The sequence below is a fragment of the Setaria viridis genome, chromosome 3 (assembly GCF_005286985.2).
Source record: "Setaria viridis chromosome 3, Setaria_viridis_v4.0, whole genome shotgun sequence".
Taxonomy (NCBI): Eukaryota; Viridiplantae; Streptophyta; class Magnoliopsida; order Poales; family Poaceae; genus Setaria; species Setaria viridis.
In genome coordinates, this window is record NC_048265.2 from 116,089 (window position 1) to 139,440 (window position 23,352).

The 23,352-nt window shown below is 47.8% G+C and overlaps 7 protein-coding genes across 11 annotated transcripts; 4 read left to right on the plus strand and 3 right to left on the minus strand.

Annotated features, from left to right (window-relative positions):
- Positions 1–8: 8 nt before the first annotated feature.
- Positions 9–2,367, plus strand: LOC117848454 (ABC transporter G family member 5). The gene has a single exon (XM_034729873.2). The coding sequence runs from the start codon at positions 263–265 to the stop codon at positions 2,291–2,293; it is 2,031 nt and encodes a 676-aa protein (XP_034585764.1). The 5' UTR covers positions 9–262; the 3' UTR covers positions 2,294–2,367.
- A 193-nt stretch (positions 2,368–2,560) lies between these two features.
- LOC117848458 (uncharacterized) lies at positions 2,561–4,566 on the minus strand. Of its 2 annotated transcripts, none has more exons than XM_034729878.2 (7): positions 4,366–4,566; positions 4,154–4,256; positions 3,892–4,059; positions 3,698–3,744; positions 3,108–3,267; positions 2,961–3,024; positions 2,561–2,878 (listed from the first exon to the last, which is right to left on the minus strand). In XM_034729878.2, the coding sequence occupies exons 1-7, from the start codon at positions 4,564–4,566 to the stop codon at positions 2,818–2,820; spliced, it is 804 nt and encodes a 267-aa protein (XP_034585769.1). In that variant the 3' UTR covers positions 2,561–2,817. The 2 variants fall into 2 exon arrangements, with proteins under 2 accessions (XP_034585769.1, XP_034585768.1); XM_034729877.2 differs by having other exon boundaries at positions 3,108–3,282.
- Positions 4,567–4,728: 162 nt separating this feature from the next.
- Positions 4,729–5,947, plus strand: LOC117848461 (uncharacterized). 2 transcript variants are annotated; one of them, XM_034729880.2, is made up of 4 exons: positions 4,729–4,920; positions 4,998–5,249; positions 5,403–5,477; positions 5,595–5,947. In XM_034729880.2, exons 1-4 carry the CDS (start codon positions 4,729–4,731, stop codon positions 5,736–5,738), a joined length of 663 nt encoding a protein of 220 aa, XP_034585771.1. In that variant the 3' UTR covers positions 5,739–5,947. The 2 variants fall into 2 exon arrangements, with proteins under 2 accessions (XP_034585771.1, XP_034585773.1); XM_034729882.2 differs by lacking the exon at positions 5,403–5,477 and having other exon boundaries at positions 4,998–5,141.
- Positions 5,948–6,581: 634 nt separating this feature from the next.
- On the plus strand, positions 6,582–10,281 carry LOC117848457 (probable magnesium transporter NIPA4). The gene is made up of 9 exons (XM_034729876.2): positions 6,582–6,874; positions 7,461–7,517; positions 7,606–7,696; positions 7,788–7,948; positions 8,054–8,181; positions 8,262–8,399; positions 9,388–9,480; positions 9,667–9,775; positions 9,858–10,281. Exons 1-9 carry the CDS (start codon positions 6,700–6,702, stop codon positions 9,977–9,979), a joined length of 1,074 nt encoding a protein of 357 aa, XP_034585767.1. The 5' UTR covers positions 6,582–6,699; the 3' UTR covers positions 9,980–10,281.
- A 151-nt stretch (positions 10,282–10,432) lies between these two features.
- Positions 10,433–12,820, minus strand: LOC117848463 (thylakoidal processing peptidase 1, chloroplastic). 3 transcript variants are annotated; one of them, XR_004638892.2, is made up of 6 exons: positions 12,371–12,820; positions 12,003–12,071; positions 11,850–11,918; positions 11,664–11,750; positions 11,297–11,588; positions 10,433–10,916 (listed from the first exon to the last, which is right to left on the minus strand). XR_004638892.2 is itself a non-coding variant. In XM_034729885.2 (6 exons), exons 1-6 carry the CDS (start codon positions 12,614–12,616, stop codon positions 10,847–10,849), a joined length of 609 nt encoding a protein of 202 aa, XP_034585776.1. In that variant the 5' UTR covers positions 12,617–12,820; the 3' UTR covers positions 10,433–10,846. The 3 variants fall into 3 exon arrangements, 1 of the variants encoding a protein (XP_034585776.1); XR_004638890.2 differs by having other exon boundaries at positions 11,297–11,594; XM_034729885.2 differs by having other exon boundaries at positions 11,297–11,364.
- A 147-nt stretch (positions 12,821–12,967) lies between these two features.
- On the minus strand, positions 12,968–15,359 carry LOC117848456 (farnesylcysteine lyase). The gene is made up of 5 exons (XM_034729875.2): positions 14,815–15,359; positions 14,568–14,741; positions 13,855–14,214; positions 13,570–13,745; positions 12,968–13,470 (listed from the first exon to the last, which is right to left on the minus strand). Exons 1-5 carry the CDS (start codon positions 15,295–15,297, stop codon positions 13,179–13,181), a joined length of 1,485 nt encoding a protein of 494 aa, XP_034585766.1. The 5' UTR covers positions 15,298–15,359; the 3' UTR covers positions 12,968–13,178.
- A 395-nt stretch (positions 15,360–15,754) lies between these two features.
- LOC117848453 (SNF2 domain-containing protein ENL1) lies at positions 15,755–23,212 on the plus strand. Its single transcript, XM_034729872.2, has 20 exons — positions 15,755–16,263; positions 16,336–17,204; positions 17,488–17,618; positions 17,704–17,758; positions 17,960–18,196; positions 18,283–18,338; positions 18,435–18,525; positions 18,979–19,116; positions 19,202–19,285; positions 19,530–19,739; positions 19,831–19,902; positions 20,559–20,639; positions 20,714–20,832; positions 20,930–21,041; positions 21,420–21,488; positions 21,571–21,665; positions 22,005–22,133; positions 22,280–22,351; positions 22,440–22,572; positions 22,676–23,212. The coding sequence occupies exons 1-20, from the start codon at positions 16,071–16,073 to the stop codon at positions 22,841–22,843; spliced, it is 3,114 nt and encodes a 1,037-aa protein (XP_034585763.1). The 5' UTR covers positions 15,755–16,070; the 3' UTR covers positions 22,844–23,212.
- The last annotated feature ends 140 nt before the right edge of the window (positions 23,213–23,352 follow it).

The following is a 23,352-nucleotide window of genomic DNA, read 5'->3' on the forward strand; positions in this document are numbered from 1 at the left end:
CATGACAGGTGACACAGCTAGATCTCTCTCCATCGTACATGAACATGATACGGGACACTTGCTTAATCATTAACCGCTGGCCCTTGCCTGCCCAACAATATATAATCATTCTGCTACAGTACATACTTACTGCCTACTACACCAGACAAAGAGCATATAAGCATACATGGCGTCGTCAGCTCCCTCCTTCCTCGGCCACTCGCGAGCTGCTCTCTCCATGTCCTAGCCTGAGAGCATCCCCATCAACACATCAACCATAGCCATGAAGGCGAAGAAAGCCTGCGCCGGCGGCGGCTGCGACATCGAGGCCAGGGGCATCAGCTACCGCATCGCCGTCTCCACCGGCCGATCGCGACACCATCCTCCTCTCAAGGTCTGGAGCAGGTCCGACGACGACGCCGCCCAAGATCACCACCAGCAGCTCAATGGCGGCGGCGTCCGCCAGGTGCTCCGCAACGTCACTTGCCGCGCGCGCCCCGGCGAGCTGCTCGCCATCGTCGGGCCCAGCGGCGCCGGCAAGTCGACCCTGCTCGAGATCCTCGCCGGCCGCCTCTCCCCTTCCCCGGCGCCCGAGCTGCTCCTCCTCGACGGCACCGCCGCCACCAGCGCCGACCTCCGCCGCGTCTCCGGCTACGTCACCCAGCAGGACGTGCTCTTCCCGCTGCTGACGGTGCGCGAGACGCTGCTCTACAGCGCGCGGCTCCGCCTGGGCGCGACGCTGCCCGGAAAGGACATGGACGCCCGCGTGGACGCGCTTCTGGACGACCTGACCCTGCGCCGCGCCGCCGCCACCAGGATCAAGGACCTCTCCGGCGGGGAGCGCAGGCGCGTCTCCATCGGCGTGGAGGCCGTCCACGACCCCGCGGTGCTCATCCTGGACGAGCCCACCTCCGGCCTCGACAGTGCCTCCGCGCTCCAGATCGTGGGCGCGCTCCGCGCCATGGCCGAGACGCGCGGCCGGACCGTGCTGCTCAGCATCCACCAGCCGGGCGCGCGCATCGTCAAGATGTTCGACTCCGTCCTCCTCCTCGCCGCTGGCTCCGTCCTCCATCACGGCACCATCGACGGGCTGCGCTCCCTGCTTGCCGGCGCGGGCCTCAGCCTGCCCCCGCACGTCGACGCCGTCGAGTTCTCCATCGACTCCGTCGACGCGCTCCGCCTGCACCGCCGCCACCTCACCAGCCCACAGCAGGCGGCGCCGCCCGATCCCCAGCCCCATCCGGCGTCCTCCCGGGAGGGCCGGTGCACGCTGCAGCAGCTGTTCCAGCTGCACAGCAAGCAGCAGGTGGCCGACGAGGACGCCGCCAAGACCACAGCCATGGCCAAGACGGGCAGCCGGTACGCCAACTCCCGGGCGCGCGAGGTGGCGGTGCTGTCGCAGCGCTTCTTCAAGAACGTGGCGCGGACGCGGCAGCTCTTCGCGTGCCGCACGGTGTGCATGCTGGTGGCGGGGCTGGCGCTGGGCTCCATCTTCTACGACCTCGGCGAGGAAAAGGTGGCGGAGCGCGTCGGCCTCTTCGCCTTCCTGCTCACCTTCCTCCTCTCCTCCACCACGGAGGCGCTGCCCATCTTCCTGCAGGAGCGCGAAATCCTCGCCAAGGAGACGTCGTCGGGGGCCTACCGCGTGTCCTCCTACGCGCTCGCCAACGCCGTCGTGTTCCTGCCCTTCCAGCTGGCGCTCGCCGTCGTGTTCGCCGCGCCGGTGTACTGGCTCGCGGGGCTCCGGCGCACGGCGGCGGCGTTCGGCTACTTCCTGCTGGTGGTGTGGCTCATCCTGTACACGGCCAACTCGGTGGTGGTGTGCTTCGCAGCGGCGGCGCCGGACTTCGTGGTGGGGAACGCGGCGATCCAGGGCGTCATGGGCTCCTTCTTCCTCTTCTCGGGCTACTTCATCGCGCGGTCGGCGATGCCGGGGTGCTGGGTGTTCATGCACTACCTGTCGCTCTTCAAGTGGCCGTTCGAGGCGCTGCTGGTCAACGAGTTCGCCGGCGGCGGGAGGTGCGTGGTGCGGGCGCTGGGCTCCTGCGTGGCCACCGGGGACGAGGTGCTGCGCCGCGAGGGCCTCGGGGAGGAGTGCCGGTGGCGCAACGTCGGCGTCATGGTGGCCTTCATGGCGTCCTACAGGCTGCTGGGCTACGCCGTGCTCAGGATCAGGTGCACCCTCGCGCTCAACAGAGGGGCCATGGCCGACATCAGCCTCGGCCGCCGCCTCAAAAGCCAGCTAGCCATCGTCGGCGCCGCGGCCTCGTCCTCTGCTACAACACCGTCCGTGTCACTCGCTGCTGCCAGATGATAATAAGGGCTTAATTGAACTTGTATAATTTCAAACCCTTCAGATCTGTCGAATTTTGGATCGTTGGATCTCAACGGACGGCTCAAATCGCACATTAGTGAAATATATGACCTCAACCTACCCCACCCATCCGGGCCGCCGGGCCGGCTAGCTCCCGGCCATCTCCTCTATAAAGACGTCGGTGTATTTTACCATAGTACTCATCACCCATAATCCAACTTATATAATCTAGATGGACAAACAAGCATGAAGATGAAGAAGAAAACATTACTGAATCAGCTGATAGATGCATAATGATAAGCACCATAAGCTCATGGAGAGCAGAATCATAGACGAAATATGCTGGGGAAAACAATTCCCTCTTGTTGGCACTATACCCTTTTCTAAACCATGAGCTGCATATACGGTTCCACAAGTTTGACATAAGTCAAGCAGCCAAAAAAAAACTGACAGTTGTAACTGTCACCCAAATGTAGTAGGTTTACATGCCACAGCGTTAACCAACGCCAGTAAATCAGCAACATCTAACTATCATAATCATCATTTTCTTCAGTATCTTGCAACAAAGCTCCTCGTACTCTTGCCCTAAAAAACAACAGCAAACATAAGTAACAACATTTACCACTCACATAAAGCTAAAAGTACTGTTTCAAGGGTTGAGTACAACCTCCGAGGCACAGGGGCCACCCGCTTCACAGCTTTAGCAGGAGGAACTTTGCTAGGTGAAGCCACTGCAGGCATGCAACCCGTTAGCTGACAGAGTTTTAGGTTCTTTTCTTACTTGCAATTATGCATCAGGAAGAAGCCATGTAACCTGATGTTTGCTGCTGCACAGGAACAATAACTTGATCAGAGACTGGAGGCGCACCAGATACACTTGGAACCTGATCAGTCACCAGCTTTTGCTTTGTTGCCTTTCTTTTGTCAAGGAATGAAAGGGCTTCAAGTTGTTTTTGCATTACTTCATTTTTTTCCTGGAAAATGGAACACTAAATGCTTTCAGGACTACAATCATCATCGCAATGCATTCTGAATATCCAAATATTGGACCAAGAAATCTGCACACGATGTGCTTTGCTGTATAAAATCACAATGAAAGCACATAAAAGCAAAGATGTTGGAACTTTCATGAATCATGACTCAGAAAGATTTCAGGAAAAGAATGAAGTACTGAATATAAGCATTTATATACATCAAACACCCACGAGTCAAGTTTTAGGCTGCCAAAAACTGTTTTGACATGCTCCAGCAACCTAGGAGTACAAGTGCTAAACTGTTCCGCATTCTGGCAGGCAAATATGTAGATTAAATAAGAGATTTTGTTTACCCAACTATGTTGGTCAAGCAGCAGCAAGAGCACTAGTGGCCACTAATAATTTAAGTGGCAATGATGGGATAACCTACTCTTTCAGATGCTAAACTGTCCATGAGTTGTGACAATCGCTCTTGTTCTGCAAAAGAAGGAAAACTGAATTGGAGTACAGATGAAAAAAAAATGAATTTCCCTATTGCAATGAAAACTGAAGAAACTGGTGGGGTGGTTGACAAACAGGCAAAGAAAGGCAGCAAAGAAAAGAAGATCAAGTGACAGGAATCACCTCTGGATGCATGTTCCTGCGTGGTCTTGTAAGATGCATAGAGCGCAATGGAGAAATCGGCAATGGCATCTTCGAGCTCGGAGGCAGCAACAGGATGGAGAGAGAGAGTTATGAGAGGTAGCCCCTTTGCCTTGGTAGCCACAAGCTTAGCAGTAGCAGTGCCAGGGCCTGCATAACATACAGATGGCTTGCTATTGTTCGTCATAGGATGTAGCCATGTAGGAGGAGAAGGGACTAAAGGGAGAAGAGATGATCTGAATACCTTGGTCGACAGGGAAGCGGATCCTGACTTGGCCGGAAGACAAGGAAGAATAGAGGTAGTCGAGCAAGTCGGAGCAGGAGCCACCGATGCCAACATCATCTTGCTTTGGATTTGAACCATGGATGGATGAATCCCAACACACAAGACAAGACACACATCAGGAGCAACCATGGATGGATGGGAGGAGGAGGAGGGAGGCATGCGACACGTACAAGGTCCTGGAGGTCGTCGAGGTCGAGGGAGCAGTGCCAGGCGAGGGAGCGGAGGTCGGTGGCGACGACGCGGAGGGGCCCCTGCGAGTGCGCGTGGGCGTGGAAGAGCACGGGGCGGCGCGGGAGAGCATCGGCGTCGTTCTCCGGCTTGGCCTCGCCGAAGACGGCGGCCGGCATCGTGATGCCAGGGGGCGCCGCCATCTCGGCTGGGAAGGCGTCGTTATACGTGAGTCACCTTTGAAAGCGTAAAGGCGAAGGGGCGCCTTCGTCTTCCTCTCCCTCTTCCAGTTCCAGTCTTCCGCCTTCAGGGCAGGCTCCATCCGCCACCGGAGGGGAAAAAGGAGAAATTTGGTCATCGGCGGGATGGCCTCCGGCTCCCAGGACAAGTCGTTGGAGACGGCGCGGCTGCTGCTGGAGGAGACATCCCCGGCGGGGGCGGAGGCGGATCTGCCCTCGGGGTTCTACGACGCCTTCGTCCTCAGGGGAATCCGCGTCGCGCAGGCCCTCCAGCCCGGCACCCTCCTCTGCCACTTCACCGTCCCCTCCAGGCTACTCGTCAGCCCAGCCAGCTTGCCTTTCCTATGAGCTCTATCATCTCATCTGGTTCCTATATTGATTCTCGATGGATGCAGAACTCGGGCGGCTTCCTGCACGGCGGCGCAACCGCTTCCCTCGTCGATCTGGTTGCCTCCGCCGCCTTCACCACTGCCGGCCTCCGCACCAGGGGCTCACCACTCGAGATGAACATCTCCTACCTTGATGCTGCTTTTGCCGACGTCAGTTTCCTTTGCTGCCCTCTCTTTACTATTACTACTGCTGGCTCTCTTCAGAAAAAAAAAGGAGATGACCACAACACGGGAAGGGAGCCTCTAATCTTAGGGCTGGTGAGCCTATTGCATTCGATGCTGATGAATAATCAATCATGAGATTGCCGAATAAGCAGTTTTCCGGTTTCTGCTTATATTAGCCTTGTTGTCATGAGATGAGAATGAGAGGGTTCCATGATTCTGTTTATGGTGAATTGTCTCTCATTGTAGGTGTATCAAGATCACTCCTCCTCCAATTCACTGTCTGACATTAGCTATGCACATTTCCCTTTTTCCTCTGCCCAAGTATGCCAAACTATTGATTTTAAATAAATAATCAGTTGAATTGCTGTGGATCATGGCGTGCTTGGATCTTCTTAGGGGCTCAGATGCTGACAGACATGCCATATTTGGCTCTCGCAGGAAGAGATTGATATCGAGGCGAAGGTTCTGCGCGCTGGCAAGGCAGTAGGGGTGGCCGTTGTGGAGCTGAAGAAGAAATCTGGCAAAATCATTGCTCAAGCTCGTTACTCCAAGTATCTCGGTGCAGCATCTAGTAAACTTTGATCTGACTGGATCAAGGAGGCCTTGCTAAGCACTGCGTATGGTAGCTAGTATGGTGTGGTGTGTGCTTGGACCATGTCTCTGTGACAGAAAGCAGCTTCGTTTCTTTGTGCAATGCATATGGTACTGTTGGTTGTATATTGTATAATACCATACGATTACTCACTCTAATATGGAATATGGAATAAAATCTTTCTTGGCTCTTTACAGTAGTTATCATTCTTATGTACTACGTTTCAAATTGTAGGTCATTCCAACTTTCTTGGAGAGTCAAACTATTTTATGTTTGATCAAAATTATAAAGGGGATTATACGAAGATTTATGCTACCACCGATTTAACGAAGAATCTAATTGTACTTATATGGTATCATAAATATTAATACTTTATTGTATAAATTTGGTCAACAATGTTTTGACTTTGCAAGAAATTGGAATAATTTACAATTTGAAACGGATGCTTTAGCTCTTTGCAGTGGAGTGGACCATCACTTATCGTTTTCTTTTTTCTGATCCGCCTGAATGAATGCACAAACTACTGATGATCCAGTAGGCCAGCAACCAAATCAAATCAAATGCTGAAACCCGAGAGATCATATTAGTTGTCCTACCGAGGACTAGTTTTCTTTTTTGAAGGGAAAAAAAAAAGGAAATTCCAACAAATGTAACCAGTCATTTTCCCAATTTATTTATTCCGAAAAGAAAAACGAGAAAGAAAAACAAGGTAGGGACTAGAGGACTAGAGAGGAAAAAGGCAAAAAGAAGGAAACCATCTCATCTCGCCGCGGCCGCGCCACCCGACCGACGACCACCGGCCGGCTGGCTTCCTCCCGGAGAGGAGAGGAGAGGAGAGGGTGGGAGGGGGGGAGGGATCTCGCCTTCACTTCGCTGCCGCACGCGCACCGCCCCTCCTCATGACACCACCTAGGGCACCGCGGTGACCGCTGGTGAGCCTCGTCGGCCCGCATGGACGTAGCCTCGACCGCCTCCGCCTCCGGCGGGGGAAGGTGGTACACGGGCATGTCGGCGGACAACATCAAGGGCCTGGTGCTCGCGCTCTCCTCCAGCCTCTTCATCGGCGCCAGCTTCATCATCAAGAAGAAGGGCCTCAAGAAGGCCGCCTCCTCCGGCGTCAGGGCCGGTACCCTTTCTGTTTCCTCTCCTGCTGGTTCCTTCGACATTTGCTTGCGATGCTTCTTCAATGCATCATGGAAGAATTGGTGTTCACTCCATGAGTTTAGGATGCAGCAGCCTAATCAGTAATCGCCCCCTGTGACCCTCATTCACGAGTGATTGCAGATTGGATTCCCCTGAAATCTCGATTTTCCATTGGCACTCTAGTTGACATGTTTGGAATACTAATGCTAACTTGGACTAACTTATCTATACGAACTTCACTCAGCACACACATACCGTCCTCAATAATAATTATTGACATCTAGGCATCTTTGACGGTGTTTAGACTTGCAACCTACCGAGTGGTATCCTTAGGTAGTAGATTGGTTGGTGGGGGTCGTCGAGATTAGGAACTCGAAGGTAAACGCTAACATTTCATTTTAGATGTTGCTGTTCATGGAAAAAACTGCAGCTGGAGTACAACCGATCAAAGCTTGCTAATTTGCTATACCAAAATGCCACATCTGTCCCTTACAAACTACTTTGTTACTAAGCATTGCCTTGCGGCTAAATAATGGCTAATCTGACTTTTTTGTTCCATGTTACAACAGGGGTCGGTGGATATTCCTATTTATATGAGCCTCTTTGGTGGGTTGGCATGATAACAAGTTAGTGCTCGTCTCTTCTTTTTTATTTTGTTTCGCTCTAACAGATAGCTTATTGTCGTACTGTCTGTTTTGGAAAATTCTTTTGCAGTGATTGTTGGGGAGGTTGCAAATTTTGCAGCTTATGCATTTGCTCCAGCTATTTTGGTCACTCCTCTTGGTGCTCTTAGCATTATTATCAGGCACGAGTTTGAGTCACAGAACTGTATACTTTACCTTACTGCAACCTTTGTTGGTTTTGTAACTAATCTGGAACTATATTCTGTTCTGCAGCGCTGTGCTTGCACATGTAATGCTGCGGGAGAAGCTGCACATATTCGGCATTCTTGGATGTGTCCTATGTGTTGTGGGATCCACCACAATTGTCCTTCATGCTCCACCAGAGCGTGAAATTGAGTCTGTGACAGAAGTGTGGGATCTGGCAACGGAACCAGGTATTTGCTATTCCGTTGCTTTCTGTCTACTTATTTTCCTAATGTTTCCTGGATAAATAACACCACACCACACCACAAGTCCTAACCATTGATGTTGTTTTTCAGCTTTCATGTGTTATGCAGCAGTGGTAATCGGTATAGCTGTCATACTTGTTTATCGGTTTGTCCCACTTTATGGGCAGACACATGTCATGGTCTATATAGGTGTTTGCTCTCTTGTTGGTTCCATCTCGGTATGTGTTCTCTTGATATAGCATGCATTTATCCTCTCTGGTTGTGTGCTTTTTACAAAAGTTTTTTGCGAACTATGCAGGTTATGAGCGTGAAAGCTCTTGGCATTGCTTTGAAGTTGACCTTTTCAGGAACGAACCAACTAATATATCCACAGACATGGGCGTTTACTCTGGTTGTCATCTCATGTGTCATTACCCAAATGAATTACTTGAACAAGGTATTCTGAATTTTTAAAGCACAACTGAGGTCTTCCCTTTCTTCTTGGATCAACTCATTTCTATAATATTCTCTTCCGCAATTCTTGCCTATACGGGCATTGTCGTTTCGCAAAAATAAAGGCATTGTATAGTTGTTGTTTTGATTTCTTCTTTTATATAAACATCAACATCAAAGCCTTTCAGTCCCAAGCAAGTTGGGGTATGCTGGAGTTATTGATGCCTGCTTGCTAATCATTATTCACAGAAGTTATTGATTTCTTCTTTTATATATAAAATATAAATTTCAGTAGGGGCTTCACCTACTGTCTTCGCTAAAAAAAAAGGGTCCTAATTTCTTCTCTCTGAACTAAGGGGGTGTTTGGATACACCCACCTAAACTTTAGTACCTGTCACATCGGATGTTTGGATACTAATCAGGAGTATTAAATATAGTCTAATTACAAAACTAATTACACAGATGGAGTCTAATTCGCGAGACGAATCTATTAAGCCTAATTAGTCCATGATTTGACAATGTGGTGCTATAGTAACCATTTGCTAATGATGGATTAATTAGGCTTAATAGATTCGTCTCGCGAATTAGTATAGGGGTTCTGCAGTTAGTTTTATAATTAGCTCATGTTTAGTCCTAATTAGCGTCCGAACATCCGATGTGACCCTTCTAAAGTTTAGTACCTCGCATCCAAACACCCCCTAAGTGGTGCTTTCCTGCTTTCCGGGATCTAACATAACATAGATTACAATTCTCGAAGTTACTGGACAAAAAGGAGGATATTGGGATAAAGGCATATGATTAAATTTTTTTTATTCTCTAGTCCACCAACTGGCCTAGATGTTGGAAACTCCAATAGATTTGATCCCTTAGGAAATGAAGAATGAATGTCCTGAAATATTGGTGGTATCATTCGATGACGAAGCTTTAGGTTGCACTATATAAAGCCAAAGTTTCATTGCTTGACAGTGATTTCTTTTTTTCCTTGAATGCAGGCACTCGACACTTTTAATACAGCAGTTGTGTCACCCATTTATTACACAATGTTCACATCTTTAACCATTTTGGCTAGTGTCATCATGTTCAAGGTATGTGTTTCCATAGCTTCAGCTTATCTTTCCAGTTTCATACTTAAAATTATGAGTTTCGCTCGAATAACATTAAATAAATATATGAAAAAAGTACGATCTTGAGCTTCAGGCATAGTCCACAAATGCTTGTAGTCAGAATTCAGAAGGTGATATTTTGTAGTTTCATTTTGTATCTTTGCCCAGGACTGGGACAGGCAAAATCCAACACAAATTGTGACAGAGATGTGTGGCTTTGTTACGATCCTTTCTGGAACTTTTCTTCTACATAAAACAAAAGACATGGCTGATGGTGGTACGAGTTTCTTGCCATACCGACGTCTCTGTCTTCCTTTGTGGATTGCATGTTCTGAAACCATATTCGTGTGTGAATGTAGGGCTTTCGACTTCATCTTCCTTCCGTCTTCCTACGTCTTCGTCAGTGCGGTTCTCCAAGCAAACAGACAATGACAGTGAAGGAATTCCTCTGAGGTCGGAATCATTCCGGGCACCACATTGACGCGTCTTTGCTAATCACTAATTCACACAAGTTAGGGTATATATATGCATGTGGATGGGCTTGTACTAAGGGTACAATACAATGTAGAGATCCTCTTTTGCTTCCTTTTATTTTCAGTGGCAGATTTGTATGTATGCCCACAAAATATTCTCAGTGGTTAGCACTGGAGATGTAATGCTGTTAGTGTTATCTGCCCGGTCTTAGCGTGGAATCCTCAAGCGGTCACGCAGGATGCCCTACTCAGCATATTTCTATTCCGTGGCCTGAAATATACAAAAGTAGTCTCTGCTCCGGTAATGCTACACCAGACATTGCTCGCTTGACTGAAATTGCTACTCCAATTGTTTAGTGGCATCATTTGCTTCAACAAAGCGTAATGAAGATGCGCAATTTTAGAGCTCCCTGCACCTGCAGCATGCAAACAGGGAATGTAGCGAGCTGACACAGATGAACTGAAAAGAAAAACACGCAATCCGGAACAAATGCACAATCATGTCCAAGGTTCTTGCACAAATTGGGTTCAAGCATTATGGCATTTGTCATCGCTGATAAGCTTCATAACCCAAGGCAACCTCTTCCAAGTTTTAGATACATATCAACAGGTAATTCATAAGCTCAACACACGACAGCCTGAGGGCACGTGCCAACAGCGAGCGGCAGAGGTGACCTCTTTTACAACCACAGCTGGCTGGGAGTAGGCCATCACGTACAACAACAATGCTACAGCATACTCGAGGGCAAGTCCTCACACAATAGACATATAACAGAGTGGCTCCAGGCTCAGCACAACTTAGTAACTATATTGATGTGAAGCAGCATCAGCCGTCAGGAACACTGGAGATGATGGGTCGCACCTCTTCACCTCAGTTACTGGAAAGAGGATCTTGTGAAGGACGTCATGTACCTTCCAACGATGTTGCCAATGGGAAGAGGCCCCCTGTTACAAAAGACACCACAGATATATTATCAATTATCACTGTTAGTTACCAGACAGATGGCAATGAAAAATAAGCTGCAGAACAGCCATACAAGAACAACAAACCAACTGTAAATAGGCAACAGCAAACACTATTGTTCTTTTTTTTAGCGAAGAAGCAAACACTATTGTTCAACTCCTAGCAATTGGGAAATCACTCTGACAGTGCTGATTCTTATCAATCTATAGCCAAATTTATTGCCTCCAATTCTTGCAGTTACTATGCTTAGCAAGAGATTTTCTCAATGAATGTGGCAGTCTAGGATCATCTCAAACTGAACAATCAGTTATATCTGCTACTAGAGTATTTGAGCTAGTGCAGGTATAAGCATGTTTCTTACCAGGCACGAGAATCACAGCTGTTATTTCGGTTGTCACCCATGACAAACACATGACCTTCAGGAAGGCGCTGCAGGAGTATGAATAGTTTCAGTAGAGGATCCAGGTATGCAGCCAATGAGGAAAGACGGAAGGAAGAGATCATCCACCATCTGAGGCCTGTTGATTACAACAAGGCACTCAAGAAGTCAACAACATGGAGCAGCCAGTCCACTTTTGATCATCATCTTGTGGAGAATGAAAATTCTCTGGTCACATCTGTTAACCCTTTTGTTAACAGCACTTTGAAAATCCCTGGACCTGGCAATATCAACTCCTCAATGTTGTTCAAGGAGACAATGCTCACAGAGTAGAGATGTATGCACAAACCATTGCTTCCATTGTGTACAACGCATGGGATGCTGTGTAATGCTCCTTTTGTGCAACACCATTTACAATAAGTTGGCCCTGCCGAACCTGTAAAGATGTCAGGGGTCAGAGGATGTTGGGTGACTGACGGGACTTGCTATGAAAATGATGATATCGGATTGAACAAACAATAGCGTTGCAGTTCACCTCAATGAAATCTCCAGGTGTTGCCAGTACCCTCTTAATAAATACAACATCCTTATTGACACCATAATTCTGAAATTGGAAGCCGCACATTTTTCAGAGTGGACAATGCAAGGAACTGAGAGACGGCAGGCGGGGCAGAACAGAGGGGCAAACCTGTACGGCGGTTGGCACTTTGAAGAACACTATATCCCCAATAGATGGCCTCCGGAATAAGTATGTAACCTGGAGGATGTCATAGAGATGCATCAGGTTAATTTTTGTGAGGACAGGGTAAGATGCATTGTTGTAGTATATCTCCAAGATTTTCCTTGTCAGATGTGTGTTTCCGGAGCAAGTATTTCATAGTTTCCAGTTTCGATGATCCTTGAGAAGCGCGGATCTAGCAATAGGTTACTAGGAGTGAAGATCAGGGGTAGTAACGCACGCGCATTTGCCTTACTCGTAGCACCGCACTGATAATATAATGATACAGTAATACGGCAAGCAGCGCAAGGAAGGAATGGGGGGAAAAGAGGAGCGACCTTCTCGGCGACGGCTCGGTCGCCTGGCCGGAGCGTGGGCGCCATGGAGGAGGAGGCGATGTAGCGGACCTCAGCCAGGGCGGCGGAGAAGAGGAGCAGCACTAGGAGAAGCTTGAATCCGTCGGAGGCGGGCGGGCGGAGGCGCGGGAGCGAGGGGAGCCAGTGGTGCCAGGAGGCGAAGAGCTCGTGGCAGGGCAGCCAGGCGGCCGGCGGAACGAGGCCCCGCAGAAGGCCCCCCAAGGCCATGGAATGGATGCCTGAGGCTCTCTTCCTCACCTCCTCTCCTCTCCACGCCTCTGTTGGGATTGGGAGGAGCGGCGGCGGAGGGGAGGTAGAAGAAGCAGACTCTCTGGTTTGGTTGGCCGGACCGGACAGGACAGTCAATGCGCTCGCTACTACTGCTTGTTGCTTGCTTCCGCACGAAGAGACACAACACAACGCGACCAAGAGTCGCCGCAGAACCGGCGGTTCGACAGCAAGCAAAAGACCCGAACCGCTGGCCCGACCGCCCAGTGAACAGCTGGCCCCTTGTCCCCAGTGTCATGCGATGCGATGTGGCCCAGCCCATCAAGTAAGTAAACATGCCACTTTTTCAGATTTCAGGAATAAAGAATCATCTATAATTTGAAAAGGAATACAGGTACAAAAGTTAAAACGATCTACAATTTGAAACGAAGGAAATAGTAATGTTCAGAAGAAAAAACTTTCAACCAGATCATATCCATCCACACAACATTTATCACCAAGTCAGGTGCACCGAAACAGTCGCCGCAACTCACAGCAGCAGCTATACAACAGCAATCCTGCTTCACAGGTCTTCTACATGCCGACGCCAGGATCCTTCTTCACCCTCTCCAGCGAATGACTTGATATGAGGGCCAGGAGGCTCCACCCCTCGCATCGGTAGAGAGAGCCTAGAGATGATGAGCCGCGCCACGTTCTCCGCTGCCACAGCGCCCGTCTCCATGGCGCTCGCTGCGCTCTCAAACGTATTCACGTAGTACAGCTGCTTCCCGTCCAGCACTATGGGAGCAAACTCTTCCGGGGCTTCATAGTGCGGGTAAGCAGCCCAGTTTATCCGGATCGTCTCTTTCCTTGCGCTGCTCTCCCAACCAACACAACAAACATATAGTATCAACTTACCAACCTCATGCCATCTGACTCTGAGCAGCTATAATTATTAAACTACTACTACTTACCTGAAGATCTGATCCAGTAAACCATCATCAAGCTTTGCACGTGAGAACATCTTGTAGGTCATGTCATCTTCGCTGTATCTCTTCAGAACTGAGATGCACGAGAAAGGGATATCAGGGAGCTCTAGTGTACCAATCAGCTCTGGAATACTTGAAGCTGAGTTTAGACCGAAATATCCCTGAAACCATAGAGAACAGCAAAAGCCAAGTGACTTATTTGTCATATTCCTGCCATGTTCATGCAATGGACTACACATGCAGAAAGAAGACTGGTGTGCTAACACTTACAGGGTTCAATAGGCCTCTGACAAAGGTTGCGTGTGTGTGCTGCATCTTCCTCGGTGGAATGGAGATGGGAGGGCTAAACGTAATGTTCATCTCGTCAAGTGGTGTCGCCACCACCGTCGCCGTACAGTTGTATTCATTCCCAGTATTGGATCTCAGAACATAATAATCCCCGGCATCAGTGATCGAGTCTATGCCTTCCTGGAGATGCAAGGTGGCGTTAGAGGTCTTCAGCAATCCGGCAGCTAGCTGCCAGTTTCCTCCTTTGACGGCCCATAGTCCTGACTCTGACCCAGCTAAAGACACGGCGCCAGCCAGGCCACTTATGCGCGTGCTTTGGCCATAGTTGATCCTTGTGATCACCTGTCAGGGATAGGATACATCGTTATTGATCGTAGTACTACTTATCAGAGCGACATGCTTTTAGGGAGGGACTGATAAAATGAGATAAGAGAGCGGCATCTTCCAGAAGAAAGCATGAGCGGGTCGGTATCATCTCTGTCTTGTTCAGGGTACATGTTGGAGACGGTAAGAAATTTGGCTGGCCTGTTCAAAAATATTGCTGCTGCTGTGTTGGAGAAGTAAATGCAAAGAGTATTTTGAACTAGGCAGTACCAAGGAAGTTGTCCACTAAATTATGGAAGCACAGAGCTGTGGCTTGGTCGAGACGAGGAAAAGACAATATAGTGCGGGATGTTGAGAAGAAGCATACATACAGTGACAAGCTCTGCTATAGTCTGAGAGCTGAGGCCGGCATCGAGCAGCTCCTCCTCGAGGGTCCTGCGTGTGAGGCCATAGAGGCCCGTCCATTTGAGCATCTCCTCAACCGTGGCAAAGACTGGGCGAGACTCGAAGCCATTGTAGAAGAGCATGAACCTTTGCAGCATTTCCTGCATGCCAAATTTTGTGCATCTTAGATATGAGCAGCGAATTAGGGGTGGGACTTGGGAGGGAGGGAGGAACCTGGACAAATTTGTCCATCTTGAGCAGGGACAGGCCATATCGCCTGAGCAGCAGCAGCGAGTTGAGGAGGCCGTGCAGCTTGCGGCGCCACCAGGAGCTTCCGGGCGGCAGCGGGCGGAGCGTCTGGAAGACGAATCTCTTGCCGTCCCAGATCCCTAGCCAGTCGTCGTCGCCGCCGGCCTTGACGGCGAGGCCCAGGAGGTCGGCGAAGCGGCGCGCGTGGAGGTTGCGGGGGTGGATGATGGAGCCCCCGGCCTCGAAGTGGTCACCGGCGATGGCGACGGTGGCGAGGCGTCCGCCCACCCTGTGGCGGCGCTCGAAGACGCGGAGCTGCGCGCCATGGAGGGAGGTGGTGTAGTTGGTGAGGAAGAAGGCGGTGGAGGCGCCGGAGATGCCGGCGCCGACGATGCAGATGTCGGCGGAGGCACGGGGGAGGGGGAGCGCTGGCAGAAGCAGCACGAGGAAGACGAAGAGGGGCAGCATCGATCCGATCTCATCCGATCCCACGGAGAAGCGAGGGGATACGAATATGAAGACGTAATACGGGGTCGTGTTGAAGTATCGGTATCATTCTGTCAACGGCCCACAAACTTAATTTGGATTCAAATATCCACCCCTCTCCCACGAGAAAACGAGAGTGGTTGCCGTGCAAGTGTGGATCAATAGTTTGACTATTCTTTTCCATTTTCTTTAGCTGACTAGCTTCTAATCGGAAACCAAAATCTGAGTTGACGAAAGATTCGTACTGGCCATGCTTAAATTATAATCTAAACGAAAATTTTCTCACTTCTCACTCAAATTTTTGAAACAGCTTACCACGTAATAGGTGGAAATAAATAAAATGTCAGCTACTTATAAGCGGGGCGGAAACCTGGCATTTGAAGGGAGGAGTTCCGCCTTCGAGAAAGAAAAAAAAAATCCCGTTCAACGAAACACCCTTTCCGTTGCGCTGTGCGAATCCGTCCCGTTGGAAGGCGGCGGGGCCGTAATAAGAAGTTTTGGAATTCGAAATTTGAAATGGCGGCCGCCCGACCCACCTCCACTCCCCCCAACTCCCGAGAGAAGAGAGAGAGGGGGAGGGAGGGAGGAGTTTTGGATCGATCGATTGGTGTTGCTGCCATTCCCCACCCCTCCCTTCCTTCCTTCCCCTGCTGATAAACCCAACCCTCCCTCGCCGCCAGTCGCCAGAGCCAGATCCTCCCCTCCCCAATCCCGCCTCCATTCGATTCGGTTCGGTTCGAATCCTCGGCGGGCGAATGGCGTCTCCCCCGCCCTTCGAAATCTGCGACGATCTCGACGACGACATCGACGAGCCGGCCACCGCCGTCCCCGCCGATCGCCATCACCCTGCCGCTGCCCCCACGCCCAACGGCCTCAACGACCGCCTCCTCCGCCTCGCCCGCAGCCGCCAAGACCCTAACCCTAACCCCAATCCGATTCCGCCTCCAGGTACTGTACTGGCTGCCTGCCTGCCTGTCTGTTTCCCATCAATCAATCCACCAATCCCATCTCTTCTCGCAGAAGCCGCCGCCGCTGAAGAAGAAGGCAGGAAGGTCAAGCTCGCGGGCCGCCGCCGCCTATGCAAGCTCGCCGCCACCGCCACCCACCAACTTTTGCAGGACGAGGAGGAGGACCACGACGACTGCGAAAGCATCCGCGACATCATGGATGACCTCACCACCCGCCTCGACTCGCTCTCCGTCCGCAAGCCCAACCCCACCGCCAGGCCCACACAACAGCAGCTCGCACCCCTGCCCTGCGCCATCACTGCGGATCCAGATGCCGAGGATGGCGCCTCCTCGCCCCTACGCATTTCTAGCTCTGATGATGAAGCTACGGCCATCACCAGACGGGCTGAGCTCAAGCCACAACCTACTTCAGTCGCCTCAGCCTTTACTGATTATGCCTGCGGAGCGGTCCGTGGCAAGGGGAAGGGCAAAGGTACCAAGGATGCGGGGAGGATAAATAGGGTATCAAAGGCCTCATCCTTTGTCGATTCTGATTCTGATTCTGATTACGACGATGGTGATGAGGGGGAAGGAACAGCCACAGCTTATGCTGCTAAGGATGTCGCAAGGAAGAGAAGGCCACCCAAGGCATCAACATTCAGGAACAATGACGACAGCAGCGATGACGGCCTGGGTCAGGAGAAGGAAAACCGTGGAGTTGTGGAGAACGATGCTGAGGATGTTGGATGGGAGAAGACCGAGGACTTCAAGATGGAGCCAACTGGAACTGCTGCAACATCCAAGCCGTACAAGCTCCCAGGAAGGATATTCAAGATGCTTTACCCTCATCAGCGTGAGGGCCTCCGGTGGCTCTGGGTTCTGCATTGCAGGGGAACTGGGGGGATCCTAGGGGATGACATGGGCCTTGGTAAGACCATGCAGGTTCGTCAATCACGCTCATCTCCCCTTTTTCCGCTTGTACTCTTTTCTTTATCTTTTTAGTGTTTCTTGTTCAATGCCATTTGATGACATTAAGGCTTAGGGAGCTGAAAACTGTTTTCTTCGGACAGAAGCATATAACTCTTTTGTTACTCTATACCTGCTAGTCATTTCCCAGTTGGCTTCATATTGTGAATTTTATTGACAACTTCTCATCCTTTGCCATCAGTTCGTTTAGTTGTGGAACCCACTAATGGAAGCATGCGACCTTGTTTGTGCGGTGCAGGTTTCTGCATTTCTGGCTGGATTGTTTCATTCTCACCTAATCAAGAGGGTGCTCATTGTTGCTCCAAAGACACTTCTGGCTCATTGGACCAAGGAGCTTTCAGTTGTGGGCCTTAAGCAGAAGATCAGAGAGTACAGTACATTGTACCTTTTATCTTCAAAGGATCCAAGTCCTGTTAGTTGGTGCTAATCATCTATTCCTTTCCATTTTTGACAGCTACTCTGGTCCCAGCACAAATATTCGCAGTTATGAGCTTCAATATGCTTTCAAGGTAAGTTCTTCTACCACAAAGGTATCTTTTAGGGGTTAATCTTGATCTGGCTTATTGTAACTTTGCAATGTGTATTGTATAACAACTGAAAATTTGACTAGCCAGTCATTTTTTTTCATATCATCTTTAAAAAATAAATTCATAATCCCTCCCAAGATGCTGTAATTGATCCGGCAAATGTTTCACTCCATCTTTCTACAGGAGGGTGGTGTCCTCCTAACAACCTATGACATTGTCCGGAACAATTACAAGCTGATAAGAGGCAATTCCTACAACAATGATGATGACGATGAGGAAGGAACATTGTGGAATTACGTCATTCTTGATGAGGGGCATCTAATAAAAAACAATAACACACAAAGGGCCAAAAGCTTGTTTGAAATACCCTGTGCCCATCGCATTGTGATCAGTGGGACACCTATCCAAAATAACTTGAAGGTATACCTTATCCCCTTTCTCAATTCCTGAAACTTTTATGTGGTGTACTATATGTGTTGCAAGTAAAAGTTTGATTATTATTGCAGGAAATGTGGGCTCTCTTCAATTTCTGTTGCCCGGATGTCTTGGGTGATAAACAGCAGTAATTTCATACATTCAATTACTCTCTATCATTCCTGCATTCCCGAAGTTGCTTTATCGCTCAATCTAATGTATTTATTTCTGTATATTGTTACAGGTTCAAAACGAGGTATGAGTCTGCTATCCTTCGAGGAAATGACAAGAGTGCTACCGCTCGAGAGAAGCATGTAGGCTCAAATGTAGCAAAGGTAACAACTTCTATCTTGAACTTCTTCTGTCTATGATCTACTAATATATGGATGGATTCATTGTAACTCTGGTTCCCTGCTATTGTGGTATATTCCAGTACTGTATAAGAAAGTTGCCTAAAGGGAGCTGTACAAATGTGGGGAAAAAAACAACTGAAAGAAAAGAAAAACTAAAAACAAAAGAAAGAAGAGGACTGTACAGAGCAAACTCTCAGAAAGAAAGATAAGCAAGAGAGTTTAGCCAAGCTAGGATATGGCTTGTCTTTTTACTCACTGAATCTTTAGGCTTCAAGCACAACTTCATTGTTGACTTTGATAAAGTAACACAGTTACAAACATGTTTGGTTTGCTCCATTTTTTGTGTGCTCACCATTCCAGATTAATACTCTTAGGTATGTTGCTCATTACTTGATTTAATCTGCTTCTTGGTTGGTTTTGAACTACATTTCACAGGAACTAAGAGAGCGGATCAAGCCATACTTTTTGCGACGCATGAAAAGTGAAGTTTTCCTTGACAGTGGGGCATCAGAGGAAAAAACGTTAGCCAAGAAGAATGAATTAATTGTCTGGCTGAAGCTAACGCCATGCCAGGTTTGACATTGGTGTCATTGTTGTAAAAAGTTGGTTGAGCTATTGGTTAATGGATGTTCGACTGATGACCTTTCTCTGGGTGCAGAGGAAGTTATATGAAGCTTTTCTAAAAAGTGAGTTGGTCCATTTAGCCATACAACCAAAGGGATCACCATTGGCTGCAATCACAGTAAGATCATCTTCAAAAAAAACTCCGTTACACTGTTTACCTTCCTTTGCATGCATGTGTTCTTCTCCCATAGGGTCTGTGAGGTCCTCTCCTTTGATTTTCCTGTGTTTTCTCCTTTGTGTGGGGGTGGGATGCACATTCTCTTGTTCAAAAACTAGTTTCCTTATAGCCTTATATAGAAAAGTTTTTGGGCATGTTTATTGGTGCGATTATGTTTGGTACACTGCTTTATTCTCTCCAACAGATACTGAAGAAAATATGCGATCACCCACTGCTATTGACTAAGAAAGCTGCTGAAGGTGTCCTGGAAGGAATGGATGAAATGTTGAATGATCAAGACATTGGAATGGTAGAAAAAATGGCTATGAACCTTGCAGATATGGCTCATGATGATAATGCACTGGAAGTTGGTCAGGATGTCTCATGCAAACTATCATTCATCATGTCTTTGTTGGTAAGTATTATTGGACGCATGCCCATTTTGGTTGTTACCTATGTATTTGGCCTTAATGTTAAATTTAAATAAGTAATATCTGATGTTGCAGCGGAACCTTGTTAAAGAGGGGCATCATGTCTTAATATTTTCGCAGACCCGTAAAATGCTGAACCTTATTCAGGTAAGTTGTTGCTATTTCAATTCTTTTGTACTTCACCCTGCCTTAGCACATTTGCACATGACACTTTCTTGTGATTTTGGGATTGCATTTCTTCTAGTTTGATACATTGATTGTTCGAGACATTGCCTCTTACATACATTATTTTTTTGGACCATTCGTTACTTGAGTCTCAGTGCACATGGATAAGCTTTATAACTGGACAATGACATATATGGTTAGTTGCCTTTAGTAAATGTTAGTGAAACTAAAATACATGGATTCATTCCTATCACATTTGTGCAAGCTGAAGTGTAACATCACATCTGTTCTGGTTGTCTTTGAAGCTTACTGTCATTGGTAATCACTGCTGCATCAATATAGAGCTTTTTTCCCCTTCAGTAGTGGTTGAGATACACTTCTTTGGAAGAACTTGACAGCAATTGATCTGATAACATGATCACTAGCTTGCCAATAGCCTTTTTGACCTGTGATCCACTTCTGGCATAAAGCATCAGTGATGCTTTGACTTTTTGGCACCAGAATGTTCTTGCAATCTTCATTGAGAGTTTCTTTGTTGACAAGTATATCTGTTGTAATAATTTTTTCTTTTGTAAAATGATTACCTACATTTTGGGGCCTATTAGCTCAACAGTTCAGTTGTTGGCTTGTTGTAACAGGAAGCAATATTATTAGAGGGCTACAAGTTTTTGCGCATTGATGGCACAACCAAGGTTTCTGAGCGGGAAAGGATTGTGAAGGTTCTTTCTGTGAGCTCTATGTCATAGAGTTGACCATACCTGCTTTGTTGCTTACATATACTTGCATCCTTCAGGACTTCCAAGAGGGTCCTGGAGCTCCAATATTTTTACTAACCACACAAGTTGGTGGACTTGGACTTACACTCACCAAGGCAACACGCGTCATAGTAGTTGATCCTGCTTGGAACCCAAGGTATCTGGACAATGACACCTAAGCACATCACTTTTCTTGAATGAATGTTTAACACTACAAGTTTTTATCCTTATATACTTGTATTTTCCATTTACAGTACAGACAATCAAAGCGTAGATCGCGCTTACCGAATTGGCCAGACCAAAGATGTGATTGTATACCGCTTGATGACATCTGCAACTATTGAAGAAAAGATATACAAGTTACAGGTTCAATATCAGTTCTTACCTGCTGGTTTGTTGAAGCAATTATTAGGAGTATATGAGCTAGAAATACATGGTTTTACATGGTGAAATATTTGTTACATCCTTGCGTTTCTCTCTGCAACAGCATAGACCCTACCACTAAAACTTGATTTCTCCGTGTAGAATAAGCTGCTGTTTTTTGCTGATGTGAATGGGAATTTATGCATGTTTGATGTCCTTTTTACATAGCTATATGCTCACAGCTCTTTTTCTTTCATGGATTTCTCCAGCCTTGTTCTGTGAACTTTCATCTTAGCAAATTACTATTTTTTATTTAAAAATTTTGTAAAAGAATATATGAAAGGAAAGGTAGGCTGAGTGATAAATGATCTTTTTTCCCAGGTTTTCAAGGGGGCTCTGTTCAGGACAGCTACGGAGCAAAAAGAGCAAACACGTTACTTCAGCAAGAGTGTACTTTTCATGATCCCATTTCCTGTCATTGTTTGCTCAATCTCCTACCAGATATTTACAGCTATCTTGTTTGTGCCCTCAGGAGATTCATGAGCTTTTTAGTTTGCCACAACAAGGTTTTGATGTTTCCCTCACGCAGAAGCAGTTGCAAGAAGAGCATGGTCAACAAGTTGTTATGTAAGAGATCTGTTTTAGTTGAACTTCCTTCAATGGAGCATAGTTAATTTGATCTTGATGATAGTCTTATGTGCCACTATCACATAAATTTGAAATATTACTGCGGTGTCAATCAGGCAGAACCTGCGCACTGCAAAAGTGTTGAATTCCCTCTGGGAATTTTGTAGGAATTCCGTTATGCATAAAGCATTTGTTACTTGCAGAAGTCAATGGAGTGCCCTAGAAAAATGTAGCTGCTTGTTTTTAGATGTTTTTTTTTCTGCTCAACCAGTGTGCAGTAGTTACTCATAATTCCAGGTTTACTGAAAACTGCTGAGAAGTTTATTATGCATCTTACAGGGATGAGTCCTTGAGGCAGCATATACAGTTTCTGGAGCAACAGGGAATAGCTGGCGTGAGCCATCACAGCCTGATGTTCTCTAAAACAGCAACCCTGCCCACATTGAGTGAGAATGATGCACTGGACAGGTTAGCCTTACTGCTTTCGACACATAGCATAGCATGTGCTTCTTTTGGTTAATGAAGGATACCATGCTTTCCCAGTTCCCTACCTTGCATTAATGAGTGTTTTTGACTGCTTGTTGTTATTATATATATGCTGTTGTTACGTGCAGCAAACCTCGAGGGATGCCCATGATGCCCCAGCATTATTACAAGGGATCCTCATCTGACTATGTTGCCAGCGGGTAAGGATCCTCATCTGAGTACCTTGTGTTTCTATTCTGTGTAGTGCTTGGTCTGTTAAAACTTTGTACTTATGTTTTGTATATGTAGGGCGGCTTTTGCATTGAAGCCAAAAGATGAAAAATTCACTGCTCCAAGGTACAGTCCGAGCAACAGACATGCAGAGAGTCCTGAAGAGATTAAGGCAAGAATCAACCGGCTTTCGCAGACCCTCTCCAACACAGTAACTCTCTTCCTCTCCCTGTCTAGCGAATCTGCGAATCTTTGCATTCAGCCAATAACTACATATGTGATGATATGAGGGTAAATAAAATTGTTGGATGCAGGTGCTGGTGTCAAAGCTACCGGACGGTGGGGAGAAGATAAGGAGGCAGATAAGTGAGCTGGATGAGAAGCTGACTTCTGCGGAGAAGGAGAAGAAAGATAAGGCCACCGAAGTGATCTGCTTGGATGATCTGAGCGCGGACATGGAGAGCAATGTGTTGTCGGTTTAGGCTGTGACTGTGTGTGTGTGTGTGTGGGGGGGGGGGGGGGGGGGGGGGAGCCAATGTGTTTTGTAGCACCGCAGGCAGCATGGATGTTGTGTTGCTAGACAAGACAAAGCATTAGTCACTGGGTTGTGACTAACAAGGCCACCACGTCGCTAGACTAACAAACTAGTAGTATGTCCTTTTGTTATCCCTCTAAAACTCTTGCTGGCTGGCTGGCTTTATCTGTAACAGCCCTAAAGCCAAACAAGGAGGAAATGGCAGCAAGCAAAGACTGGCTCATCGTTAGCTGTCTAGCTAGCTGTATTATTGGTTATAGTAGTTGCTTGCATGTAGTGATGTAGTAAAGGAAGCAGGCTCTCTGCTCTTTTGTTCCCCGCCCTCCTCGGTCAAACGAAGCGGTTGACCGATTTTTTTTTTTGTGTGTGTGCGTTTGTGCGAGTGATAAAACACAAATCTTTTACAGTGGGGGGGAACTCAAACTCAGCATACCATACATACCATGTGATTTTGAT

What these genes read in the sequence shown, in the direction of transcription:
- LOC117848463 (XM_034729885.2), bottom strand. Translation starts at nt 12,616, where the DNA reads ATGGCCTTGGGGGGCCTTCTGCGGGGCCTCGTTCCGCCGGCCGCCTGG. An exon ending in CACCTGGAGATTTCATTGAG is followed by an intron (nt 11,751 to 11,849) that starts GTGAACTGCAAC and finishes ACATCTTTACAG; the next exon opens with GTTCGGCAGGGCCAACTTAT. An exon ending in AGCTGTGATTCTCGTGCCTG is followed by an intron (nt 10,917 to 11,296) that starts GTAAGAAACATG and finishes CTTTTGTAACAG; the next exon opens with GGGGCCTCTTCCCATTGGCA.
- LOC117848457 (XM_034729876.2), top strand. Translation starts at nt 6,700, where the DNA reads ATGGACGTAGCCTCGACCGCCTCCGCCTCCGGCGGGGGAAGGTGGTAC. An exon ending in GTGGGTTGGCATGATAACAA is followed by an intron (nt 7,518 to 7,605) that starts GTTAGTGCTCGT and finishes ATTCTTTTGCAG; the next exon opens with TGATTGTTGGGGAGGTTGCA. An exon ending in CTAGTGTCATCATGTTCAAG is followed by an intron (nt 9,481 to 9,666) that starts GTATGTGTTTCC and finishes ATCTTTGCCCAG; the next exon opens with GACTGGGACAGGCAAAATCC.
- LOC117848458 (XM_034729877.2), bottom strand. Translation starts at nt 4,566, where the DNA reads ATGGCGGCGCCCCCTGGCATCACGATGCCGGCCGCCGTCTTCGGCGAG. An exon ending in TCGACGACCTCCAGGACCTT is followed by an intron (nt 4,257 to 4,365) that starts GTACGTGTCGCA and finishes TCAAATCCAAAG; the next exon opens with CAAGATGATGTTGGCATCGG. An exon ending in ACAGTTTAGCATCTGAAAGA is followed by an intron (nt 3,283 to 3,697) that starts GTAGGTTATCCC and finishes GAAAGCATTTAG; the next exon opens with TGTTCCATTTTCCAGGAAAA.
- LOC117848454 (XM_034729873.2), top strand. Translation starts at nt 263, where the DNA reads ATGAAGGCGAAGAAAGCCTGCGCCGGCGGCGGCTGCGACATCGAGGCC.
- LOC117848461 (XM_034729880.2), top strand. Translation starts at nt 4,729, where the DNA reads ATGGCCTCCGGCTCCCAGGACAAGTCGTTGGAGACGGCGCGGCTGCTG. An exon ending in CCGTCCCCTCCAGGCTACTC is followed by an intron (nt 4,921 to 4,997) that starts GTCAGCCCAGCC and finishes CGATGGATGCAG; the next exon opens with AACTCGGGCGGCTTCCTGCA. An exon ending in AGCCTCTAATCTTAGGGCTG is followed by an intron (nt 5,250 to 5,402) that starts GTGAGCCTATTG and finishes CTCTCATTGTAG; the next exon opens with GTGTATCAAGATCACTCCTC.
- LOC117848453 (XM_034729872.2), top strand. Translation starts at nt 16,071, where the DNA reads ATGGCGTCTCCCCCGCCCTTCGAAATCTGCGACGATCTCGACGACGAC. An exon ending in AGCTTCAATATGCTTTCAAG is followed by an intron (nt 17,759 to 17,959) that starts GTAAGTTCTTCT and finishes ATCTTTCTACAG; the next exon opens with GAGGGTGGTGTCCTCCTAAC. An exon ending in GAGAATGATGCACTGGACAG is followed by an intron (nt 22,134 to 22,279) that starts GTTAGCCTTACT and finishes TGTTACGTGCAG; the next exon opens with CAAACCTCGAGGGATGCCCA.
- LOC117848456 (XM_034729875.2), bottom strand. Translation starts at nt 15,297, where the DNA reads ATGCTGCCCCTCTTCGTCTTCCTCGTGCTGCTTCTGCCAGCGCTCCCC. An exon ending in TCAGAGGCCTATTGAACCCT is followed by an intron (nt 13,746 to 13,854) that starts GTAAGTGTTAGC and finishes CTATGGTTTCAG; the next exon opens with GGATATTTCGGTCTAAACTC. An exon ending in TTACTGGATCAGATCTTCAG is followed by an intron (nt 13,471 to 13,569) that starts GTAAGTAGTAGT and finishes TTGGGAGAGCAG; the next exon opens with CGCAAGGAAAGAGACGATCC.